The 22,695-nt window shown below is 33.7% G+C and overlaps 1 protein-coding gene across 1 annotated transcript in view; it reads left to right on the forward strand.

Annotated features, from left to right (window-relative positions):
• LOC136841819 (uncharacterized protein KIAA0513) overlaps positions 1 to 22,695 on the forward strand; it is a 52,693-nt gene that overhangs the window by 10,376 nt on the left and 19,622 nt on the right. Inside the window, exons 6-10 of the mRNA XM_067109173.1 lie at positions 23 to 127; positions 14,422 to 14,588; positions 14,959 to 15,145; positions 18,336 to 18,564; positions 22,287 to 22,481. Of these exons, the coding sequence (XP_066965274.1) occupies positions 23 to 127; positions 14,422 to 14,588; positions 14,959 to 15,145; positions 18,336 to 18,564; positions 22,287 to 22,446 (848 nt within the window). The 3' untranslated portion in view covers positions 22,447 to 22,481. The remainder of the gene's footprint in view (positions 1 to 22; positions 128 to 14,421; positions 14,589 to 14,958; positions 15,146 to 18,335; positions 18,565 to 22,286; positions 22,482 to 22,695) is intronic.

Genomic DNA, 22,695 nt, shown 5'->3' on the forward strand with positions numbered 1-22,695 from the left:
GATTTTCCCATTAACTTTTCAGAAATTATTAGTAGTGGATCTCCAAGCGAGGGTGAGGGGTTGGGTCACTCGACCAGTCTTGATTCAACCGATTCAGATCCTCATAAAAAGTTGTGGATAAGATCAGGTTTGTATAACTTTCATTTACCTATTTTGGAGGCGATCGATCATTTTGCCCTAGAACACTGAAGTGTCACCTTCATTTATATCTTGTGTAATCGCACAGTACTGAAGTTCTTGAATAGACTAGACAACAATTTAATTTCTAGATAAATACCCTAGTAGAGTAAAAATTTTAAATATGCTCTATATTTTTATTTTTGTCAAACTTTTTCTTTAATTTTCAAGATTAATTTTGTTCCTACTCTTTTTAATGACCTTTGAAAATATTCTCAACCTTTATTTTTGTAATAATACTGTAATTTCATAAGATTTTTTAACCCTAAAATTACCTGATACTGTAATTATACATTCTAGGGAAGCTGTGTTAGCAATCAGAAACTTTCTTGTATGTTTGTTGTTGAGTAATTAACTCATTTGTTGTTATATAGATACAATAGTTAAAAGTATTTCTTCACAATAAGGACACATATAACTTTTTTTTTTATAGAGTAGGAAACTGGCAAACACTCTTGTCATGGTTATGTTCTCTGTGTAACAATACCAAGGGAATACATACAGTTGACTGAAATATTGATATTTCAGAATGACAGTTCTCTTGGGACTTTTATAAGTGTATATGTGAAGTAGTTGTCCCTTTTTCTTCGGTGTAAACCTAGTGTCTGATATTTCTGCTTACCTGTTAGGATAGTTCCCCTTGTTAGGATAATTTATCACTCTTTTTATGCTGAGATTTTCATTTCCCATTCATCATTAATATTTTTATGCCAGCATTTCCTATTGAGGAAGGGGACATGAAGTGAGTTCTTCCCACTCTTCTCTGTTTTTTGTGCTCACTACCTGAACTCCCATCAAGCCGAGATCTTCCTCTATCCCTTTCACCGTGATTTCTTGGGCCTTCCTACAGGTCTTCAGCTTACTACTTCCATACCTACTGCTTTTCTGACCAACTATCACATTCCTTCTCATTACACGTCCAAACTTGATACGACATTTGTCCTCTAATTCCTTATTTGTGATACTATCTTTCCACCATACTCCAGCCATGATTCTATGGTATGACCATTTCTTTTTCTGGTCTTCCTGATTCCAGTTAGTAAACCAAAAACACACATTATCTTCTTTCCCAAGATCATCTTAATCTTCATTAACCTTTCATTTTTATTTGTTGTCCTATGTTAATTAAGATCCATTGTCTGTGATGTGCCCAGACATGAGAAGTGATATGAATGAGTATGTTGAGGATTTAAGGTACGTGATAATGATACTGAGACTTTGATACAGTTACGAACCTAGCTATGGTTAAATTTGGCTTTTTCTTAATAGAGTTGGGAGAGCTTAGATGGTGGAAGTGGAATATCGTAATTGTTCTTGAGTGTGAACTTTGGTTTTGGTTTTAGGGGCAGTAGGATGGGCAAGCAGTTAGGCTAGATGATTAACACAAAGCCCCAGTCTCATTTGTCAGGATATTTAAAGAGAACTAGAGACGAGGTAATTTGTTTATACTGTATATTATGATTGACTCAGTTTTATTCTGAGAAGTTAGAACTAGGGTGTTGTTTTTTAGTGAAGAGAAATTTATCAAGGTTTAATTCATTTTTGTAATAAATATTATAATGTTTTTGTAATAAATATTATAATGTTTAGAGTTTGTTTACAGTACTAAAAAATTCAGGGATTTTGAATAACAAAGAGCAAATAAAATCATCCATATTCACTGATACCCACAAATATAGCTTTCAGTTTGTATCAATAAACTCATTGCAGTAGTATGGAAAATTACCAGTTAAAAAGAGTTCATTATTTCTAAGTAAAACAACGGTTTATTTCTAACACACCCAATTATCCATCCTGTCAAGAATGAGGCTGTTTTATGAAACAGTACAAGTTTTTTGTCATTGTTTTCATGTTGGATACCGTAATTCTTCAGAGATATACTTGCATGAATAAGAGAAATTTATGTAAATTAAAGTATTAGAGTAAATAAGTACAGTGAAGGGTCAGAATAAAGTAGTTCATTTATCCTTATACATTTTAAAGGAAGTTAAGAAATGAGTAATGCTTTGTGTCATATGAGGACATGGGCATGTGCAGTAGGGATCTTCCTTTTCCTGGTATGTACTGGGATTTCCTACGCTAAATAAAGGTAGCTTATGAATAATGGGGTTTTAATGAATAAAGAAGGTTCTGCTACATTAACTTATCTTTTTTTCAACCGGAGTGGATTGTCACGTCTTCATGTAATGGAAAGACTACAGTATTACCCAAACCTCTTTGTGTGTGTATTGCAAGCTTTCTCCAGCCATTTATTTTTAATGAGATATATAATCTTTTTATTTAGTGTGTTATTCCCTTGCTTTAATGTTATGAGAATATAACCCAGCTTTGAGTGTTTGCGTATTTTGTTATTCAGTAAGATTTTTTTGCAGATCACTGATCTCTTTTTATTTTTTTTAGGGAATTAGTAAAATCATAAATACTGTATTTCATTTAATGCATGGGTATCTATATTAATTTTGTGTTTGATTTTATTCTAATCTGTTGTATTTTAGATTTATATAGTATTCATCTGATTATAAATTTCATTTTTAATTTGGGTAACTTATTTTGATGGATCATATACAGTACTGTTTAGCCTGTCACTGTTGCATAGTAGTAAAGACACTTGATATAAACTCTTTCAGCCTCTGGTTAAATCCTCTAATAATAATAAATACTGGTACAGTACTATTAATAACATCCTTCAGATCTTTGAGAGGATTGAACCTCTTACAAATGAAAATTTTAACTATTATGAAATGGAGAATCGTCTGTTTCTTCCTCCAATATATACATGATATAGTGGAGTCGTAAACTGGATAAACTGATTCTGAATTGCCTTTTGAAATCTATGTTTGAGGACTGCCTGTTTAGAAACACTTTTTTTCTTTCATTTAACTTACAGACTTTGAGGACTCAACTTTCCACGTCTTAATCTTGTAAATAAAAGCATAGATTCAATAGGCAGATTTCTTAAGTTACAAAAGTACCAGTATGTATTTGAGAATCTTTTGTTCATTTATCATTGAACCATTACATATAGTCTGGTCTTTTTAGGAGAGCCTATTAAATGCTTCTAAAAGACAGTCTGGTACCTACCAAAGATGTATTTTTCATACAGTTCCTGTATGAGAGGTATGAGAATTTTTCTTGGTTACATGTAACAGTGATAAGGTTCTTAATGGCTAGATATGGAATTAAATTCATTGTGTTAGAGTTCGTGCAGATATCTGGAAAATGGCTTATATAGTATTAACTTTGTTTTGCTAAGATTCAAATAAGGTGTTTTTTTCTGTTTTTAGAAATACATTCTCTACACATAGTGTAGCTCAAGTACCTTGTGCGTGTACCACATTACATTTGATTATTATTCCAAATTATGTGGCACAGTAATTAGCCTTTGATTTGCAAATGTTGTTTCTCCTTTTGTATCATATTTTGACTTTTTTAAAAATCTGTTCCTGCAATTAGAGGGACTCTCAGGTAAGAGAGGTTCATCTCCCCAATCTTATAGAACCCTGCCTTCTCTCTCTACTCCATGTGGCCACCAAGACCTGCCTGCATCAACTTTTTTTTTTCCACCCTTTCCTTTATACATATATATATACAAAATTCTTTTATTATGTAGCATGCCCGAAGTTTCAGCTGACATTCTCCTTTTATTGTGATGTATTTTTTCAAATTAAATTTGTTCTGTGATAAGAATTTTATATTAGAAGAAGATTGGCTCTCATTTTAATGGCAGGGATAAAGACAGCTTGGAACTTCAAGTGTACCAACTCCAAATATGATAACTGTTTTCATTGCCCAACAGCAAATGTTAGAGCCTTAGATGTGATGTATTAGCATATATGGCACCGGTAGTTGTAATGTCAACTGCTACAGCTCCTGGTGTTTTTTCTATAGTTAAGTGTTGAGTATTTATCAGTGAGAGAAGAGGCAAGGGCTGCTAGACCCTTTCTTTCCAGCCAATTTTTATGTATAGGTATTTGATTCTTAAAGCTTACACATACCCTAGTTATTATAGTGCCAAGGTTAGCAGACACAGTTGCAGTATTCCTGAGTAGTGTAAGTTTGGAACAGATTGCCCACATGATGTATTATATGTTCAGAAATTTATTTACCTTTTCCAAAAAAAAGAAAAGTATTGAAACCCACCTGTGTGTAGTGTTTAGCTAGTTTACCATTGAAGGTGGCAGTTTTTGTTGTTTTCCTCACCTGGAGACCTTTAAGACATCTAATTTTAGCAGCACTTTCCTTCTTGCCGAAATGGAATGGAATAAACAGCTAATATTGCACTAAACTGCTTAGTAGCAAAGCACAGAAGAAAAATGCTAAAACACAGCAATTAAAAGACATTTCAATATACTTGAGTTAACAATTAGTATGTTTCACTCATTTCCCCTACCAGTATTTGTTTAATGACAAATATATTCCTGTATTATAATTAGGCCAATTTTGTGGTCTAGATATTGTCTCGACACAATAGCAAATTGACTGAAATGAAAGAAGATGACGGAAGACACCACAGCACTTCAGAGGTGGAATCCTCAGATCTGTAGTAACAATCTCTGTCAGTTTTCTTCCTGTGTCCACACTTCGTAGACTCAAGATGCCATTGTATTTTCCTGGCTTTTTTCACTCTTCAAGACTGTCCTTTCTTTGCATTCTTTTTACTTTTCATTTGGTGTGTCTTTTGCTTGTGCCCTTAAATAATGCTATGCCTTTAATTGAATAGCATTTTTTCCCCCTTCAGTTGGATATGGATGGATTATTAACGATTATTACAGAAGTAGTGATTATCTTCTGACAGGTATCATATGGTCTATATATTGTACAAGATTTTTGAGGGTACACTATTCCGTTCTTGTTTATTCTACAGAAGAGCTCTTGCTGATTGCCTCAAGTATGCTGTTTCATTTGCAATAGTTGCATTCATCATACTTTTAGGAAGTTTCACTGTCTGGAAGTCTAGATAATTAGTGAATAAAAGGCTGGTTATTTGCCTGGAAGTTATTGTTTAGTTCCCTTTTAACTTTGGGTTTTGCCTTGTTATTTTGATCAGGTAATCTTGAGAGGAATGTTTTGAATTGCACCACACTATAAAACTGCATAAATGTCAATTTACTTTTTATTTTAACAAACCTTTTTCTTTGTGGTTGTTTGTTAGTTCATTTTTCCTTTTGTAACTTGTACCTTTTACTTTGAATACTAGTTATTGGTGCAAAATTATGCTTTTTTTTTATTTTTAACATCATCATTTGTTAGCTTGATGGAAATGACATAGTTAAAGATGTTTTATCTTTGTAATTGAGCTCTCTTGAGTGGGAATTTAGTGAAAGACTATAAAAAGTGAATCATTCTCTGATCTGGCTGAATAAGATTTGGTAATCAAACAGTATAAAATTGCATAAGAAAGTAAGATTATACATTAGTATGACCTGCATTGTAGGTTAGAGTTAGAAATGATACCCCATAAGAGAAGGTACAAAATTCCATATGTAGATGAAATACTGAAGAATGAGAAACGGAGATGGCTTGGATATGTCTTTTGCAACCCCTTGGGGAGAATCATACATGTTAGTGCCATTTGGGCTCCTGAGTGTATCAGAGGAGCTGTAAGACTCAAACCTACTTTGATGAGAAGAGTGGAATGGGAGGCTGGAGATGAGTGCAAGTTTGTGGAAGATTAAGAGCAAGAAAGAAATGAGTTGTGGATTTTCACAGAGGTCTTTTGCATTGTATAGATTTGGATCTCTTGTTTTTTCACTGGTAAGCTTTATTGCAGTCCTGTATCAGTGAGAGGTGTCGTCTCATGTCCCATCATATTCCAAGACCTGAAGTTTCTAAGAATCAGTAGCCATTGTTTAGGTGGAAGCCATCCGTGTATGAATAGAGGCACCGAAAGTTTCTATAAAAACGTCTGATCAGAGCAGTAGTCAATTTGTTACAGTACTCTTTTCTAGAACCTCCCTTCCAGTAGGGCATCATCTTGTTGAAGAGGTTGCTTTTATTAAGGAAAAACAACCAAGAGTCAGTTCCCCTTTTATCACTGGCATTGAAACCTTTTTGGAAACAGCGGAAGATGCAACTTTTTCAGCCACACTTGATTGCATTGTTACACTAGCTTTGATGGCTATTGTGGAAGTTATTTTTTACAGATTTAGACTCCCCTAATCTTTTGGTTATTGTGGAGATTCTTCATCAGTGGCCAGTGTTAATTTTCGCTTTTGGCTTACTGTATAATTATGTAAATGCAAATGTCGAAGTGGCTACAATATGCTAATGATGTAATACAATGTCCACTTAACGAACACCACCCTCCAACTACCTACTTTAGTTATGGTGGTATGATTAGTGTACTTTTTCTGTTGAGGCTGGCTAGGATGATTACTTTTTCTAATGAGGCTGGCTAATTCTGTGCCCAAAGAGGAGGTAAGGTCATTGAAACAGTATGTTTGGCAGAGTTAGTCACAGTTAATTTTTAAGGAGATCCATCATTCCATTTCTTGGAATAGTAAATTTTTATTTTCAGATTTGATTTTATTCTGGTTAACCTTTTGTGATTTGGGTAAATGCATTCTAAGGTCGAGTGTTTGCTGTCCCACTGATACAGACTTACTTAGTACAACTTGATCAGTTAGTTCCAGAACTTCATCTTTTATTGTATAAAGGACATCAGTCTTGGGATCTTGAAGTGCTGGATAACTACATAACAAGAAATTTTTGGCTGTTGGTGCAAGCTGTTGTTTTGGAGTTATGGAACAGATTTAGTATTTGGGTATCAATGTTTCCCCCCTGAAGGCTGACTATCTTTGACAAAAATACACTCATGAAACACTAAATCTCACTGAAATGATGTTGCAGTACTGTATAGTCTAGCATGCTGAATCCTTGTAAAGAAATCTGCAGTGGTGTAAGTGTAAATAGATATACACAAAAGCTGAATCCTTATAAATTCTTTATCACTTCAGCAAAAAGGACAGTGTTGCTATAATGGTGTTTCTTGTCTCCATATATGTTAAGAATAGATATATGCTGTGTTCAAAACATTTTTGTTGTACGCTGAATGGTGTAGATATTTATTGTAGCCCAGTGCAAGTATTAATATTCACCAAAAGTATATACTAATAAGAGTTTTACCATGCAAAGTACAGTAGAATTAAATCAACGTATGTTTATGCACTGCTAATTATTTGCTGATTTGTGTTCTTATTAGAGCTTCTTTTAAAGAGATAGGCTTCACCAGGGTAGATATACCATATTTTAGTGTCTACAGCAAAAAATTGATGTTAGCTCACATAGTATGTTGGCACAACAAAAAATAATTGTGATTTAGCCCTTGAAAGCAAAGAACATAATTTTAGAAATGATACAAGTTAGTCTTTCGAACATAACTTGCTCCTGTAGGATGTACAGCACTATAAGCAAACAGATGTCTTTCATCCAGAATATTCATTGAGGAAATATTAAGAAAAAGAGCTTGGGCAAATTATAATTAAGTGTATGAAGGTACATGGATGGCCAGTTCTTTGACTTGTATGATAATTTTCCTGCTTTGCGGATATTCTGATAAGGGCAGGCCTCAAGAATTCAAAATCTTACTCCAGTGGAATGTTCAGCTGGTCTCATGCCTTCAATATTTTATTCAGTCTCATCGTCAGTGATAAATTACAGAATACAGAGGGCAAGGTAATGCAAAACTGGCCTAGATTCCATCTTTGTTATAGAACTTGAGGTGGTTGAAGGAAAATGTAGAAAAGAACCTGTGATTCTTGAAGATGTTGGCAGCTTGGCTCACAAAGTGGAACTGTGTGCAGTTTACCAGATCAGTAGTAATATTCTTGGCTTCCTTACATCATACATCATGATCTTTTTTATCATGGAGCATTTTTAACATAATTTTCCATGTTGATTGGAGTAATCCAGTATTAAAAGCTAACCATTTTAGTCTTATGGTGGGGTTGGGATAGAATACCTCTATCAAAATGAGAGCCTACTAGTTAAAGAGTTTTCGGTTACCATATGTGTAAGACTAGAGGGTACTCTAACTTGGCAGAAGTGTACCCCTTACTGCAGAAAAAAAAAAAAAGGTGTCAGATGTGAAGGAGAGACAGCAGACTGATTATTCCATCTCCTGGTCCATTATTAGACCTGAGAGAATCAAGGAACTGTTTTATCTTGCTGGATGAGAGATGAATATTGTCAGGGAAAACTAAGGATCTCACCATTTTTGCATCTCCTTAGTAGAAGACAAAGTACAAGGCCTCTGGAAGGGGAGGATACATTGCATTTTCTATTAGCATGGGCACATGAGGTTTTAAGTGTGTTAGAGAAAACTGCATCGTATGTACTCTCAGAACTGTTATACAGGCTACCAATGTTGTACAATCAATCTATAAATAATTTTCCACTTAAATAATATTCAGCGTTCCCTACCCAAAATCTATCCAGTCCTTTGATTACTCATGCAGTCTTGGTCTTATTTCAGTTACTTGAATTACACTGTGCTGAATTTTAATGTATATTTGCTGTATAGTATTGTTATCATTCATACAGTAACTCTTTGATTTTAATTTTTTAAAATTATCTTTAAACATATTTTAGCATACCCTTGCTAGAGGGGAATCACATTGCCATAAAATGTATTAAAAGCCAACATGCTGTACATCTATCTTTCTAAAGTTAAACAATCTGAAGCACAGTTCTGTATAAGTTCTAGCACCAGTGATGATGAACAGTAAACTTTTGTGTTACAGAAGAATAAAAACACCCCTTGGGGACTAGAGGCATTAATGAGGGGTGTCTGTTAGGAGAGTGTTTCCGTCTGGAAATAGAGGTTGTGTATAAGGAGAGGTTGTGTATAAGGAGACTGCTGGTACTTATTAAAGGAGTGGTAGCACTAGGAGGAGGAATAATAACTCATTTATTTATAACTACACAGTTGAGTATGTCATGACTTTCACTCACTACATTGCTTTAAAGTCTTGTGTGTGATAAGTAAAACTTAATAATAAATGCTGTGGAATTTGTGAGTATACTGTATGTATGGTCATTATTGGTTAGTGTCATTCTAACTAACTTTGACTGGTATAAAATTATGATCATACAAAATCTCCACATCACACTGAAATATATTGTGTGATATTCTGTAGACTGATCTGGCATATGCTTGTGAGATTAATAGTGTTCATGATAGCAAGTTCTCATAAGGAATATTAAAAGATTAGCATTGATGACAGCAAGTACTCATGAACAGAATAAATACAGAATTTTGAGCAAGGACCGAGCACTGGGACCTATGAGGTCATTCAGTGCTGAAAGGGAAATTGAGAGTAAAAAGGTTCTAACGGTGTAACATGAGGAAAACCTTGGATTTGCACCACGAAACAATTGTTCGGAGAGGGTGGGAAGTAAGATGGAAGAAAGGGGATATGAACAAAGGTACAGTAAAATGAATGAAAGGGGTTGCAGCTAGGAGCCGAAGGGACGCTGCAAAGAACCTTAAGTAATGCATGCTTACGGTGCGAATAGTGCACCACATGAGGTGCACTGAAGGCACTACCCCCACGGGGGTATCAAATGGTTTCAAATGGTTAAGAAGTGCTTTAATAGAATCACCTCCATTTTGTCATGAATAGCAGAGGTCAGTCTGCAACAAGAAGGTTTGGAGAATCTTCTTAAATTTGCATGGAAATACTTTAGCAAAAGAAATATGTACTGTATTGGATTCAGTAAATGAATGAATCAGATAACCATGTCTCCATCCTTTCTGCTGATTGGAGCTGTGTTTTTTTATGTAAAATTGGATTACAGTATAATAACTTTTCTGGTATTGGTTACTAGTAATGTCTGAGTGAAGGATATGCCAACTAAAATTATTTTTTTTTTTTTGTGAAATGTACAACCACAATAAGTCTTTAGTTGACAAGGTGTACTGCAATCAAGTTTTACAGTTTATATATAGGTATACAGTATTTTGCATTAACCAGCTTAAATCCCAGTCATGTGCATAATAGTAAAATAGCAGTATATTGTAAAAGTAGCTGTGTATCATCAAGGATTAAAACAGGTTCGTGTTTTCTACTTGAGTTCTGTATTGGATAGAATATTAGTCAGACCATTTCCATAGAGCTAGCATAGGGAATTAGGCATTCAAAATACTATCTACCATGAGTCAATTTGTAGTAATGTGTATGTTATAAAGTAGCCATGGGCTTTAGAAGAAAAAACACGAATGCAATGCTCTATCTAAGGATAAGGATGACCAAAGCAAATACTGTAGTTAGGAGTTTCCCTGCTTATGTAAAGAGAGCCGTAGAGACATTATTTATGTGACTGACTTATCTGGTACATATTTTTATACGTGCAATCATTTCTACTTTTTCAAATGATTGAGTAAGAATTGGTAACATTGCTTGGCCAATTTCATGTTTGCTATTTTTTTTTTTATAGTTAGCCTTATTTACACTCTTTTACTCTTTCAATGAAAGGCAGGTTTTATCTAATTACTTGAAGAATGCTTGATTTAGTTTAGAAGAAATGCTATTTGGCTAATTGGTTATGCTTTTAAAGATAGTTTTTATTTCATCCATTATGGTATTTGATGATACGGTAAGATTTAATCGTGTGGAAATTGCTGATAGACATATTGGGATATTTCCATTTTCTTCTTAGCTGGCAAGATTTTTTGTTATGTTCTAAGGAATATTACTTTGAGTGGAGGGTGTCTTTATAGTATTTTGTCCAGAAAACTTACGAAAGAGGTTTAGAAAATTTTCTGTAAGTGCTGTAATTGATTTGATTTGCTCTAAAGCAGTGAATATGGTTTACTGGTTAAGAAATCCATTTGAGATTGGTATATTTGATGTCTTTTGCATCTTCTTAATCAAAGACAATGCCACATAACATTTTTTAATTTATTACTTTAGGGAAAATTACAGTTAGACATGAACTTGAGGTAGAGGTGAAGATAAATTTGTGAACAGAAATTTTGTCTTCTCTAGCAGCTTTTGATAAGATGATGTAGAAATAAATTGTTCTCAGGGGTTAGTGGGTTATGAATGAACCTACCAAATAAAAGATGGAACGCTGTCACTCAATGACTCAAATGATTTTTTCTGCAATATGAAGATGGGGATCATTTTACATTGCCATATACAGCATTTTAATCTTGCTTTTGTATTTATTCTTTTTCATTTACTTTTGCTTCTCTAAAACTGTTTGTAACTTTATTCAGTTTGATGATCATCCATTTTTAGTATAAAGGCAGTTCTCCTTTATTGCCTGAATTGATTAGGAATGAAATTTTGTACTAATCTGGTCATTGCTAGATGTGGTCATTTTGGGAGGAGTGTAGACTGTTTAGCAAATGGGAGACTGAAGGCCATATTCATTGCTGTGGGGAAGTTAAGATTAAAATTGTGGTTCAGGTCTGATACCATTCCAGGTATTGCACGGAAAGTATCTGGCAAAGTGTCAGAGGTTTTATTTTCATGTATGAAGTAATATTCCTATGTCATATGGAAAATAAGCTGTGATGAAGAATATGGATGCTCATATAGTATGTGTAATTGTTGATCATACTTTCAACATGAAACACCTTTTTACTTCACCTAAAAATTCAGCTGTTTTGTCTTCAGAACTGACGGAGCTCAAGGTAATTTTTAATTGGATCACGTATTGTGATCATGTCCGGTAACAAGCCTTTTTTTGTCACATTCAACACAATCTATTACATTTTGATTTGCTGAGATTTTGATTATGGCACCTTCTCAGGGCAATTGACTGCCCTTGTGTTTTTATTCTCATTATTGAACAAAATATGCAGTATTGTATCTAGTAACTACTGTAACTGTTCAAACTATCTTCTCTTTTTGTGCTTACAGAAGGTTTATAAGTTGAACAAAGTTCAAACATTGTGTTCATACAAAATACAAACAGTTACCTTACTAGGCTGCTACTTTGGTTCTTCAAAGAGTAGATACACAAAGATTTTTACCATTAAGAGATCATTTGTACTTTCAATTCAGGGTGGAAGTGCCCCAACTCCTCCCCACCCAGTAAATTTTCCTCTATAGCCCTAAGTGTGAAAGCACTGTATCAAGTTTGTGATTATTTTTCACAGTAATCAGTCTCATCCTTTTTCTTCCCACTTCTTATCATTTATTAAAGAATTATTCCTCATCCATGTCAAGCTGTATTTACCTGTACATTGGTTCATGATTAAAATTTTCCATCACTAAAGTATAGTGAAGTTTATTGTTGTTGACTGTGTTATTATTATATTTAGATTTGTTAAATTGCACTTACTTTCAAGGTCACAAGGTTGTGAGAACAGCAAAAGCATGAAAAATTGGATATGAATACTGTTTATCTCAAAATATAACAATGAAAAATAAATGATTTCATTGCCTGTCAGTTTATGTTGAAGATTTTAAAGACCTTAGAGACATTCAGAGCATTCTTTAATGTGGTAGTGTTTACATATTGTCATATACACTGAAGACAGATACCTAGTTTCTGGGTAAATCCCCCCTCCCCCCCTTCGGCCATTAGATGCCCTAAAGTAAGGGTAACAGCAGTTAATGTTGGGAGTAGCCTACTTTGTAGTACACGTAAACAGCACACTTCTAATTTTTTTCATGGACTTATTTCAGTAAAAATTATTATTTAATAATTTTTTCTATTGACATTTTTAATAGTAGTGACTATCATGTTTTGTTAGAGGAAATGCACTTGTTTAAGAGACTGAATTTTGCTCATTTTGTACAAATTAGAGATTGAGAAGCACATTACTGTAAATCATACTTTTGATTTTCTTTGAACAAGAATTAAAGGCCCCACCTAAATTCATCCCATGAGAATTTGGTGATTCCTGACATGGAGAAATTTGAGGGGGTGCACCAAGAGTATCAATATAGTCTCATTCTGGCTCAGTTATGCCACTGTCAGATTATTCTGCTTAAATTCTGAGCAGAACAGAAAAAAATCATTAAATCATGGCAGAGGCCAAGAGGATTGTTGTATCTTTAAATTTTGCTATTATGCTACTGTATTATTCCAGTTTCCAAAATTCTGGATCTGATTACAAGACTGTTTCATGAAGCAGACTTCTTCATATTCATGGGTTTCTCTTTTGAAATTATACAAAGGGGCATGATAGAAATATCTCACAGTGGTCACATAGCCAGTGTCAATCTTGCCATATCAGAGGTTGTTGATTATACAGTACTACTAACACAGTACTCGTCATCCTTTCACTGCTGTACAAGTACATCTCATTTTCTCTTTCATAAGGACAGCAGTTCCTCTGCTCACCAGTGAAAACATAAGAGTGAGCTTTAATCATAAGTTTTCCATATTTGCTCAGGACTTAACCTTACAAAGAGATTGCATGCTGTTTAACAGAGGGAGACTTTTACTCTGTCCCAAATCCATTTGCCTTAGATTCCTATTACTGTACTGTAAGTTTGGAGCACTACAACTGAGACTACAGAGTTAACTTCAGATTGGTAAAACAAGCCATAGAACCTGTGTCAGAAGCCTCCCTAGGTGTCTGCAGTTAGATTTTTGTTGGTTAGGAATGCCTCAGGCTGTTAGAGGGCTATCACAAATGAATGCTTTCAGCATCTTCATTCTGCAGACTTCTTTCAAGATGAAAACAGCATCCCCAGTCATTCAGCTCACCAGCAAGGGAAACTTCTTGGTGTTCAACCTGAAGGTCCTACTATTCAAAATACTGATTCATCTCTCTTCCATTAAATTACTTTAATTCTTTTGGGCAAAGTTTGGAAATGTGGGTACATTTCATCAGTTTTGTTGTCCCCTAGAAGTACAAGTGTTGTCTTATGTAAATTCTTACTCTGCCCTTTGAATTACCAAAATAATTGACTCTAGTAAGAATATGTAATGTATGTACAGTATATATAGTTTATTTTACAAAATCTTTTATTTTTTATCAGATTTCTTCATTATAAACTGATGGCAAACCTTATTCAGCAAATGTAGATTTGGTTATGTATTCTCTCTACATTTCTTTGTACTGTATATATGCAACGCCATTTCCTTGAACATACAGAGTTATTGTTTCACAGTCACACAAGTTCAATAGTCTTGCACTCAGATTTCCAATATTCAGTTGCAGTTTAATTATATTTTGCTTCATATATTCATTAACACTGATACATGTATATGATCGCAGTCTAAATTCAGTATTGTCCATTTTTCTGATCTAAACATTAAAAAGAACTTTGATGACAGGATCTCAGACTTCACTGCAGTCATGGGCTTCAAGCTTATCATATGATAGTCAAGCGGATGACACTAATGAACCAAAGGAATTCATGCGGAAGTTCGTCGAGGAAGTGTTTAAAACACCACATACAATTGATGTTGACAGGAAAGCTCGGTTTGGAGAACTAGCTCAGGTAATTGTGTAGCTCACAACTGTGAAAACAATGCTGAGAAATATGATATTTTATCTTTATCTGTTTTGATTTTGGATAAGATTTAACTTCTCTGAATATGTGTATGCTTCTCTGTGATATAAATGTAACACTTTTATCTTTATATATAAATTTATATATACTATATAGTGTGCCTATGTAATCTTGCGTTTCTTTCTCTCCACACATTAAAATCTAAACTGTATTTTTAAACATTTCAAAAGGTGGTGGGTTTCTCTTCTCATAAGGAATCTGTCTTAACATCAGTAAAGAATAATTAAACTTTTTCCTAGTCTTGTTAATTTTGAAAGATATGTAATGTTAATTGACTTGTTGTTGATCATATTTCCAGCAAGAGCATGGAAGATTATGGTTTGCCCGTTGTATCAATGCCAAGAGATGTTGCAAGAATGTCAGTGAAGCCACTTTCTTCTCTCTAGTGCAGCACTTTTCTGTTATGTTGTTTGAGTGTTTTGAAGCTGATGATTTCTCTCCAGCCAAGAGTCTTATGAATATGTGCTTTACTTATTATCATGAAAGTAAGCTTAAATTTCATTGTTGTATTTGTACCATAACTCAAGACATACAAATTCTGTAGGGTATTTTTCCTTTATATGATGTTCATGATGATAATAACCTATTGAATGCAGGTACAGTATATTGTTTTGCATGATGAGTACCATATTGGACAACATTATTCCAAATATTCCCTACAGTGTACAAACTTATTTTACCCATACTTATGCTATTTTACCGCTAATGGTTCTTTATTGGCCAAGAATAGTTATCTTTAATGAAAGAAGAGTTCAGTCTTACTCAAAGGTAAGCAGCCTTCCTTCCCCCATCACCAGTGAGAGGAGAGAGTTCACTTGATCACTGCATCCCAAAAATCATTGGTGCATTGGATGCCATATAGCGCAGGAATGATATTTGCTCACTTTGTTGACTTCTTCACTTTTATTGTGATTCATTTATATTCACACTAGACTACTGAGGTCTGTTGTAAGTTTCAGTAACAATGTTTGACACAGGAAATTAGCTTAACTCTAGACTCAGTCTTCCTCTTTTACTTGTTCTCTGGACTGCTTGAGAAATGGGAAGATTCCAGATGGATGTTATCCTTCTGTCCCAATCACTGATTTTTGGAATGAGATTGCTAGCCTCATACCCATGTCTTCGCAGGTCGTCACTGAAATTTGTGTGCTAGCATTATCTTGTATTCATTGGCAGTCACCTGTCCATGAACTGACCAGACCAAATGTCACCTAACTTTATTGGGCAAAAGAATTTTGGTGTAACATCATTTTTGACAGTGTAGGAGACCCCACTTTTCTTGCCCCAGAAAAGCCTAAAAAAGTTACCTGGTTTTATATGCATGTTGAAGTACCTGGTTGACTAATTTTTACCCAGATACCATAGACTTACCAGTACTTGTACCTAGTCAAACTCCATAACACTGTACAGTAATATTACTGCTATATTTACTTATATAATCATCAGTACAGTATTATATTATTATTACTATTCCTATCAGTACTATTGTTATTGTAATGGATATTTTATTGTTAAAGTGGGATGTTCTCAGAGGAATATCTTTGTTTAGCACCCAGCTTTAAAATTTTTACAAGTACTGTACCTGTTTCTGACCTTGTTTGTGTGTTATGATCTATTTGCCTTTCCTGCCACATAATGTACACTGTATCATATTATTTTTGCATGGAAGTGTCTTATTTTTTAAAAAACTTGAAATTAGGATGAAAATGGTGAATAATGCCAACAATGGTCATTGTTACCCAGCTTCACTAGCATCACTGCCATATTCCGCTGCACACTGAAAATTCCCAGCTGCTCTCATGACCATTGCCTTTTTGTATATTTGGTTTTTATCACATCAACAGCACGTTAGCACAGTCGTGCTCGAATGTGATGCAACATTCTTTTTGTATCATCCAAAATCTGACTTCACGTAACATTGCCAAGTACTAATGTTGGGCTTTTCTTTTCATTTCCAATATCATACATGCCGATAAGATTACGAATCCGCAGCTAACACTATTTTCTCTGTGGGTCTATCAATATGATCTCTTTTATGCTTTGGTATAATTCTTAATCTATGTGAAATGAATTTTTTTTTTTTTTTACAATGCTTTGCTCAAACCCCAGTGTGATAAGGTCAGCAGTGCTATCATGCTTTACTTGCTACTCAAAGTGACCATCATAATTAGCTCTACAACATATAACAGTAGACTTAATAAGCTCAACAGTCTGTAAACATTTTCAAAAATAGAAATATAAATAACAAAAAGTTTTCTTTGAATTTTGAAGTTTTAGGCTGTGTTCAAACTGCCAGTATGTTGCAGAATTATGTTTAAACCTAACAGAAATAAGTCTTTTGACTTTTTTTCTCAACTGACTGGGAATGTCATTTTCATGAAAATATTTCCTGCTTTTGGTATATAATTGATTGATTCATAAGCTACCTTGAAGTGCAAGAATGTGTAGATAGCCTCATCTACTTTGTGGCCAGAAATTGTTAATACAGAAATGTGAATCATAAGTGTAATGCATTTTAGGAAGTACATACAGAACACTAACATGCCTAGACTTATGAACTTAATCTTGCCATTAGCAAAGGTGTACAATAATGGCATAAGCAAATATTTGCTAGTAAACAATTATTTTTGAAGTGGTTAAGAAATATAACCAACGTAATTTTTTTATGAAAATAAAAATAGTATTCCTATGACAAAATAAAATAAATATCTTCAAGAGCATTTCTTTGTCTCTGCACATTGTAGACCTATGTTCCAGCTGGTTCATATTTCTGCCACTCACATGGATGTGTCACGTAGGCCATGCCCACCCACTGATATTGGTGGATGCCTTTTAGCTACAGTAATATTTTTGTATTTATTTATTTATCTTTTTTTCAGCGTTGACACAAAAAATAATCAAATAGGACTATAGTATACAGTATTTAAAATTTTGTAGTTGCTATACAAGCAGTACAGTATCATGAAATTTTATTTTTATTTTTTTATTATTTTAACATTGTAGCATAGGATTGATGAAGATTTTTTCCCATTTGTCGAACGCATCGGAACTAGGTGAACAAACGTTATAGAAACGTTCTGTCACTATTTTTCTGAAATGTGTCTACGTGGTAATTTTTTACGGTTGTGATGTATATGACAGAAGAATCATGTTTTCAATTCTAAAGAAGAGATAAATGTGCAGCATGTTAGTTGCCAGTTAGTGAAATCCTATGCAGTCATGTAGCATCACTTTTGATCATAGGTTTAAAATGATTATTATCATAATAATAAAAAAAAAAAGCAGAAATTTTCAGAAGCTGTCATATCAACTTGATGGGAAGACCGTAATGTAACATACACATCACTCTCATTACGAGGAAACAATGGTGGTACTACTATGAAATTTATTATCTACATCTTTTTATTCTTCACTAATTTTACTTGGAAGTTTACAATTTTTTTAAGTGAATGGTTCATTTGTTATAAAATGATAAAATTCTTTACAGTCTTTTTAAATGCTTGAAATTAAGTTGTAGAACATTAAGGGAAAGCTGAAAAGAATTTTGTTTTACATACAGTATTCTGCAGGGAAAGCAAAATTAATTTTGTAGTTTGTATAACTCTGTCATGGAGTGATTAATCATAATATTTTTTTATAGTTTAGCCTCCTAATGGCCATACTTTTATGTTATAGCTACCACACCCGGTGGACAAACTCGTCGTAAAGAATTCTTGTACGCCTACCTCCGACAACAACCTATTTGGCAGTCGATACGCTTCTGGAATGCAGCCTTTTTTGATGCCCTCCAATGCGAACGTTCCCTTCGACCTGTTGTAACCCGGGAAGAAGTGGAAAGTAACAGATTACAGGCTGTTACTGATGAACTACATTACCAAGAAAATATCACCTTTGGACAACTTGGGTAAAAATGCTTGATGTTAGAAAATTGTTTTTAGTATAAATATGTTGCTACATGATACTGCACTGTTGCATTAATGGCCTCAGTGTTGTGATGGGCTTTTGAAATTAAATGTTTAGGGAGATGGTAAATTGACTACTGCAATGTGAAAGTTGTTGGGAGAAACAAGACTAGTGATGATACAATGGAAGTTGGAGAACTTTTCCTTGTAGGGGAGTACTGCTGTGGTTGTTCCTTGCACAAAACACTGAAGATATTACTAATAGTTATTTCCATCATCTCTCTGTTCCCAAGTTTATTGTCTCATTCATTTAATTCTCATTTTTTCCCATTGATCTCTTCCCAGTAAGCTGTCCAACTTCTGTAACTATGCCTTGCTAAAATATTCAACAAATGCCATGCTAGTTTATAGATGGGATATCTTAGTGGTCTCTTTTAAACTACTTTACAATAATAATACTGTTGGAAGAGAAACTGATTTACGTGCGAGTGAGATACTTTATTATGGCAGTAAAAATGTAACTGATTACCTGACTCCATGGATAAAATATGCATCAGTTTGAGGAAAAAATCCTAACGTAAAGATTGTATGAATTACCTTGTATAAGGGGGAGGAGGGTATAGGGATCCAAATATTTAGAAGCAAAGCACTATTTTAGTTCACTATGGGACATATGCAAGGGTTTTGATAAAGGGTACAACCAGTCACCTAATCCTTCATGGGAAAAGATTATAAAGAAGAGCATGTATGATTGAGGTATTTATCATGAAACAGTTATGTTGGAAAATTTACCAGCAAAGTGGAAAATCTCTTACACACACACATGGATCTCTGTAGTGCTTATGACAACACTGATAATAAGATACAGTATGAAGAGCTATTGAATTACCAGAAATCTATGATGCAAATGGAACATGCATAATACGACACAGTTGAAAAAATGTCTGGTTATGTTTGAAAGAAAGGCTTAGACAGGTTTATCATGTCTCATTGGATGTTTAACATTTATGTGATGGAAATGTAAAAGAAGCTAGGTCAAGAGCAGAAGATAAACTGGCAAAGATGTGAGATAAGAATATATTTTTAATGGAAAACAGAAAGATTATTGTTGACTGTGACAGCAAAGAAAAATAGCAGAGGCATGATGCTAAAATGAAGGGAGCTGGGAAGAAAGATTTATAGATACTGTATTGGATAAAATGGAAGAATGGAAGTGGTCGAGCAACCATAGGTACAGTAAAACTATTAAAATGCTCAGGTATAAGCATTTATAGAGGTTTTTTTGTGTTTAAACTATCAAAATAGACAGTTTAAACTATCAAAATAGATAGGTTTTAAGTATTCGCGGATTTTAGCTATTTGTCGGGGGGCGTGTAGTATGCATCCCCCGTGAAGACGGGGTTTAATGTATTTTGAAGTTAATATTAGAGATGAAAAAATTTGATAAGAGATAAAGTATTTAATACATGAGGCAGTGATAGCAGTAGAAACTATAAATATGGACTAAAGTTTTAATGGAAGCCAAAGTACTGGAATGTACAGTAACTTTATAGAGATGAAATAAAATTATTTTATGAATATAAAAGGAAAACGTGAATATAAAAGGAAAACGATGGAAGCATCTGAGAAAAATTATTGTCATGGTACATGTGATGTATGGAATCTTTTTCAAGATTCCCTAAATATTTTACAGGATGTAAAAGAAAGGAAAAAAGATAAGCAAAAAAGTAAGTTATTTAGGAGTTTGACCAAGTACAGAAACTGGAAAATTTTGAGAATAGTAGAAATGCGCAAACAAAAGGCTCTTAATATATAAGAAAGACTAAAACATGTACAAGAATAAGGTAAATATCACAGATCTTGATAAGAAAAAAGTTTAAAAGCTCATACTGATAGACAAAATAGGATAGACAAATATTGGAGAGAGAAAGATGCCAATGTTTTTTGTAAGGTTTGAAAAATTTTTTTCTTGTGTTCTATTTGTAAAGGGTCTATATGAATTAGTCAGTTTCAAACAGATCTCAGCTAGCCTTTTTATATCCTTATAGCTCTATTTGATTTCCCTTCTAATATTATTTGTTTTTCCTTTTTCTTGGCTATTCATCCACATATCTAAATCTGTAACTTGCCCATCAAGTTCTTTCCTTTTTCTGTCTATGGTAAAGTTCGTTTCCTCTCCTAACCTTACAAAGCTATCAGTCCATTTCTGATTCTGCATTCACACTTCTTTTCTTAATCATACAATATTCATTTTACCTAGCTTAGTACCGTCCAGTATAGTAAGTCCCAGGTTACGTTGTACTCGACCTGCGTCATTTCATAGTTACGTCCTCAACATCACCCATTAATTTATTTAAAAATTCTTGTTCTCTCTCTCTCTCTCTCTCTCTCTCTCATTATACATATCCTTCAATGAAAAACACAGCAAAATATCAATAAAACGTTATTTTACTTACAGAATCCATTTACATACACTGTAATAAAGTAAAAATCAATCAGTCCTGTTCTACTTAACGTCATTTGAAACATATCTATGGTAATTGTTTAATATCGTATGATGGCTAAAATGGCAAAACAGATTCCGTTCACTATTTTCACTTGATCTCATCATAATATGAGCTTTATCTATCTTTTATCAGCGTGAAAGTATTTTTACTAATCGGCATTCTCATATACATACGCGAATTCTTTTCATTTTTATCGTTTGTTTTACTCAAAATATGACTGAAATAAAAAAGTGACAACAATGTTTCGGTTTAGAAATCAGGCCAGCAACGAGGCAAGTTTATTTTGCCATATTTAACTCAATTCAGAGTAATTTTCTTGTTTCTAGTTGGCATAAATGAATCTCTAGATACTGTACTCTGTTTATATAGGACAAGGTTGTTTTTCATTATACGAAGTGTTTTAAGTTGAAATATGACTTAGTCTTGTTCTGTAACTAAATTTAGTTATTTTTTTGTTAATATTGTAGATGGCATGGAGGAATGGTTTTGTGTAATAAAAATCAACAGATTATGTTCACTATTTTCACTTGATTTTATCATAATACAAGTTTTATTTATCTTTTATAGGTGTGAAAGTATTCTTTACTAACTGGCATTCTTATATACAGTATACGTATTAGTTTTGTTTTTATCATTTGTTTTACCAAAATATGACCAAAATACATCTTGAAAAGTCGCATAAAAGTGGTGAGTATCCACTATTTTATGAAAAAAGAAAACATAATAAAGAAAACGCACTATACCATAAGATATAAAAATAGGGATGACTATTTTAAAACATCTCTTAATTGAAGGTACATTTTTGCCATATTTTCTGCGATGGGTTGTGGAATCTAACCTTGCAACTCTCTGAGGTATTACTGTACTGTGCAGTACTGTAATTTATCACAGGAGTAAATGTAAGGATAATATTTTCCCTTGTACTATATGTATGTGCTCAGGAAATGTTTTCTTTTTTATTTTTACTGTATGCTTAAGTTTTGACTTACGCCTAAAATCGGGTTACATCGTGTGTGTAGGAACGGATCTCAGACGTAACCCAAGGACCTACTGTACCAGCCTGAATCATTGAAGTATTAATTATATGTATCTTTTTTATGATAGAATTTTCTGTGCATTAGAAATGACATCCTTTTCATTCCTGTAGATTGCAGAGTATATTTTAGTAATTTTCAAATGTCACATCTATTCAATCTAGACTTTTCATTACATTTCAGAACATTTACTTGCAATATGCATGCATTTGGCTTGTCAAAGGAAATGGTGAATGAGTTCCTCCGCAAACAAGTTACTATTGCTAGCCTGAGACCAGATCAAGTTAAACTTCTCCGTGATAATGTGGAGCGGATGTTTAGCGCAAAGCCAGAGTGGCAGTAAAGGTCAGGATGGAACTTCTTGCAGCATACCTGAAGGTAAAGTGGTTGAAATATGTATGATAATATCTTTTAGAATATATATTTATTTTATGTTTATTATTAGTATTGTTATTACTTTTATTCAAGAGAAGTATAATAAAGTACAGATAGAAATAACAAATACAAAGATAAATGAGTCAACAATATAATCAGAAAATGAGAAATGAGTTATGAAAATCAATGTAGTGTGGCAGCCTCTCTTACTCAAAAG

This window comes from Macrobrachium rosenbergii, chromosome 9 (genome assembly GCF_040412425.1).
Source record: "Macrobrachium rosenbergii isolate ZJJX-2024 chromosome 9, ASM4041242v1, whole genome shotgun sequence".
NCBI classification, from domain to species: domain Eukaryota; kingdom Metazoa; phylum Arthropoda; class Malacostraca; order Decapoda; family Palaemonidae; genus Macrobrachium; species Macrobrachium rosenbergii.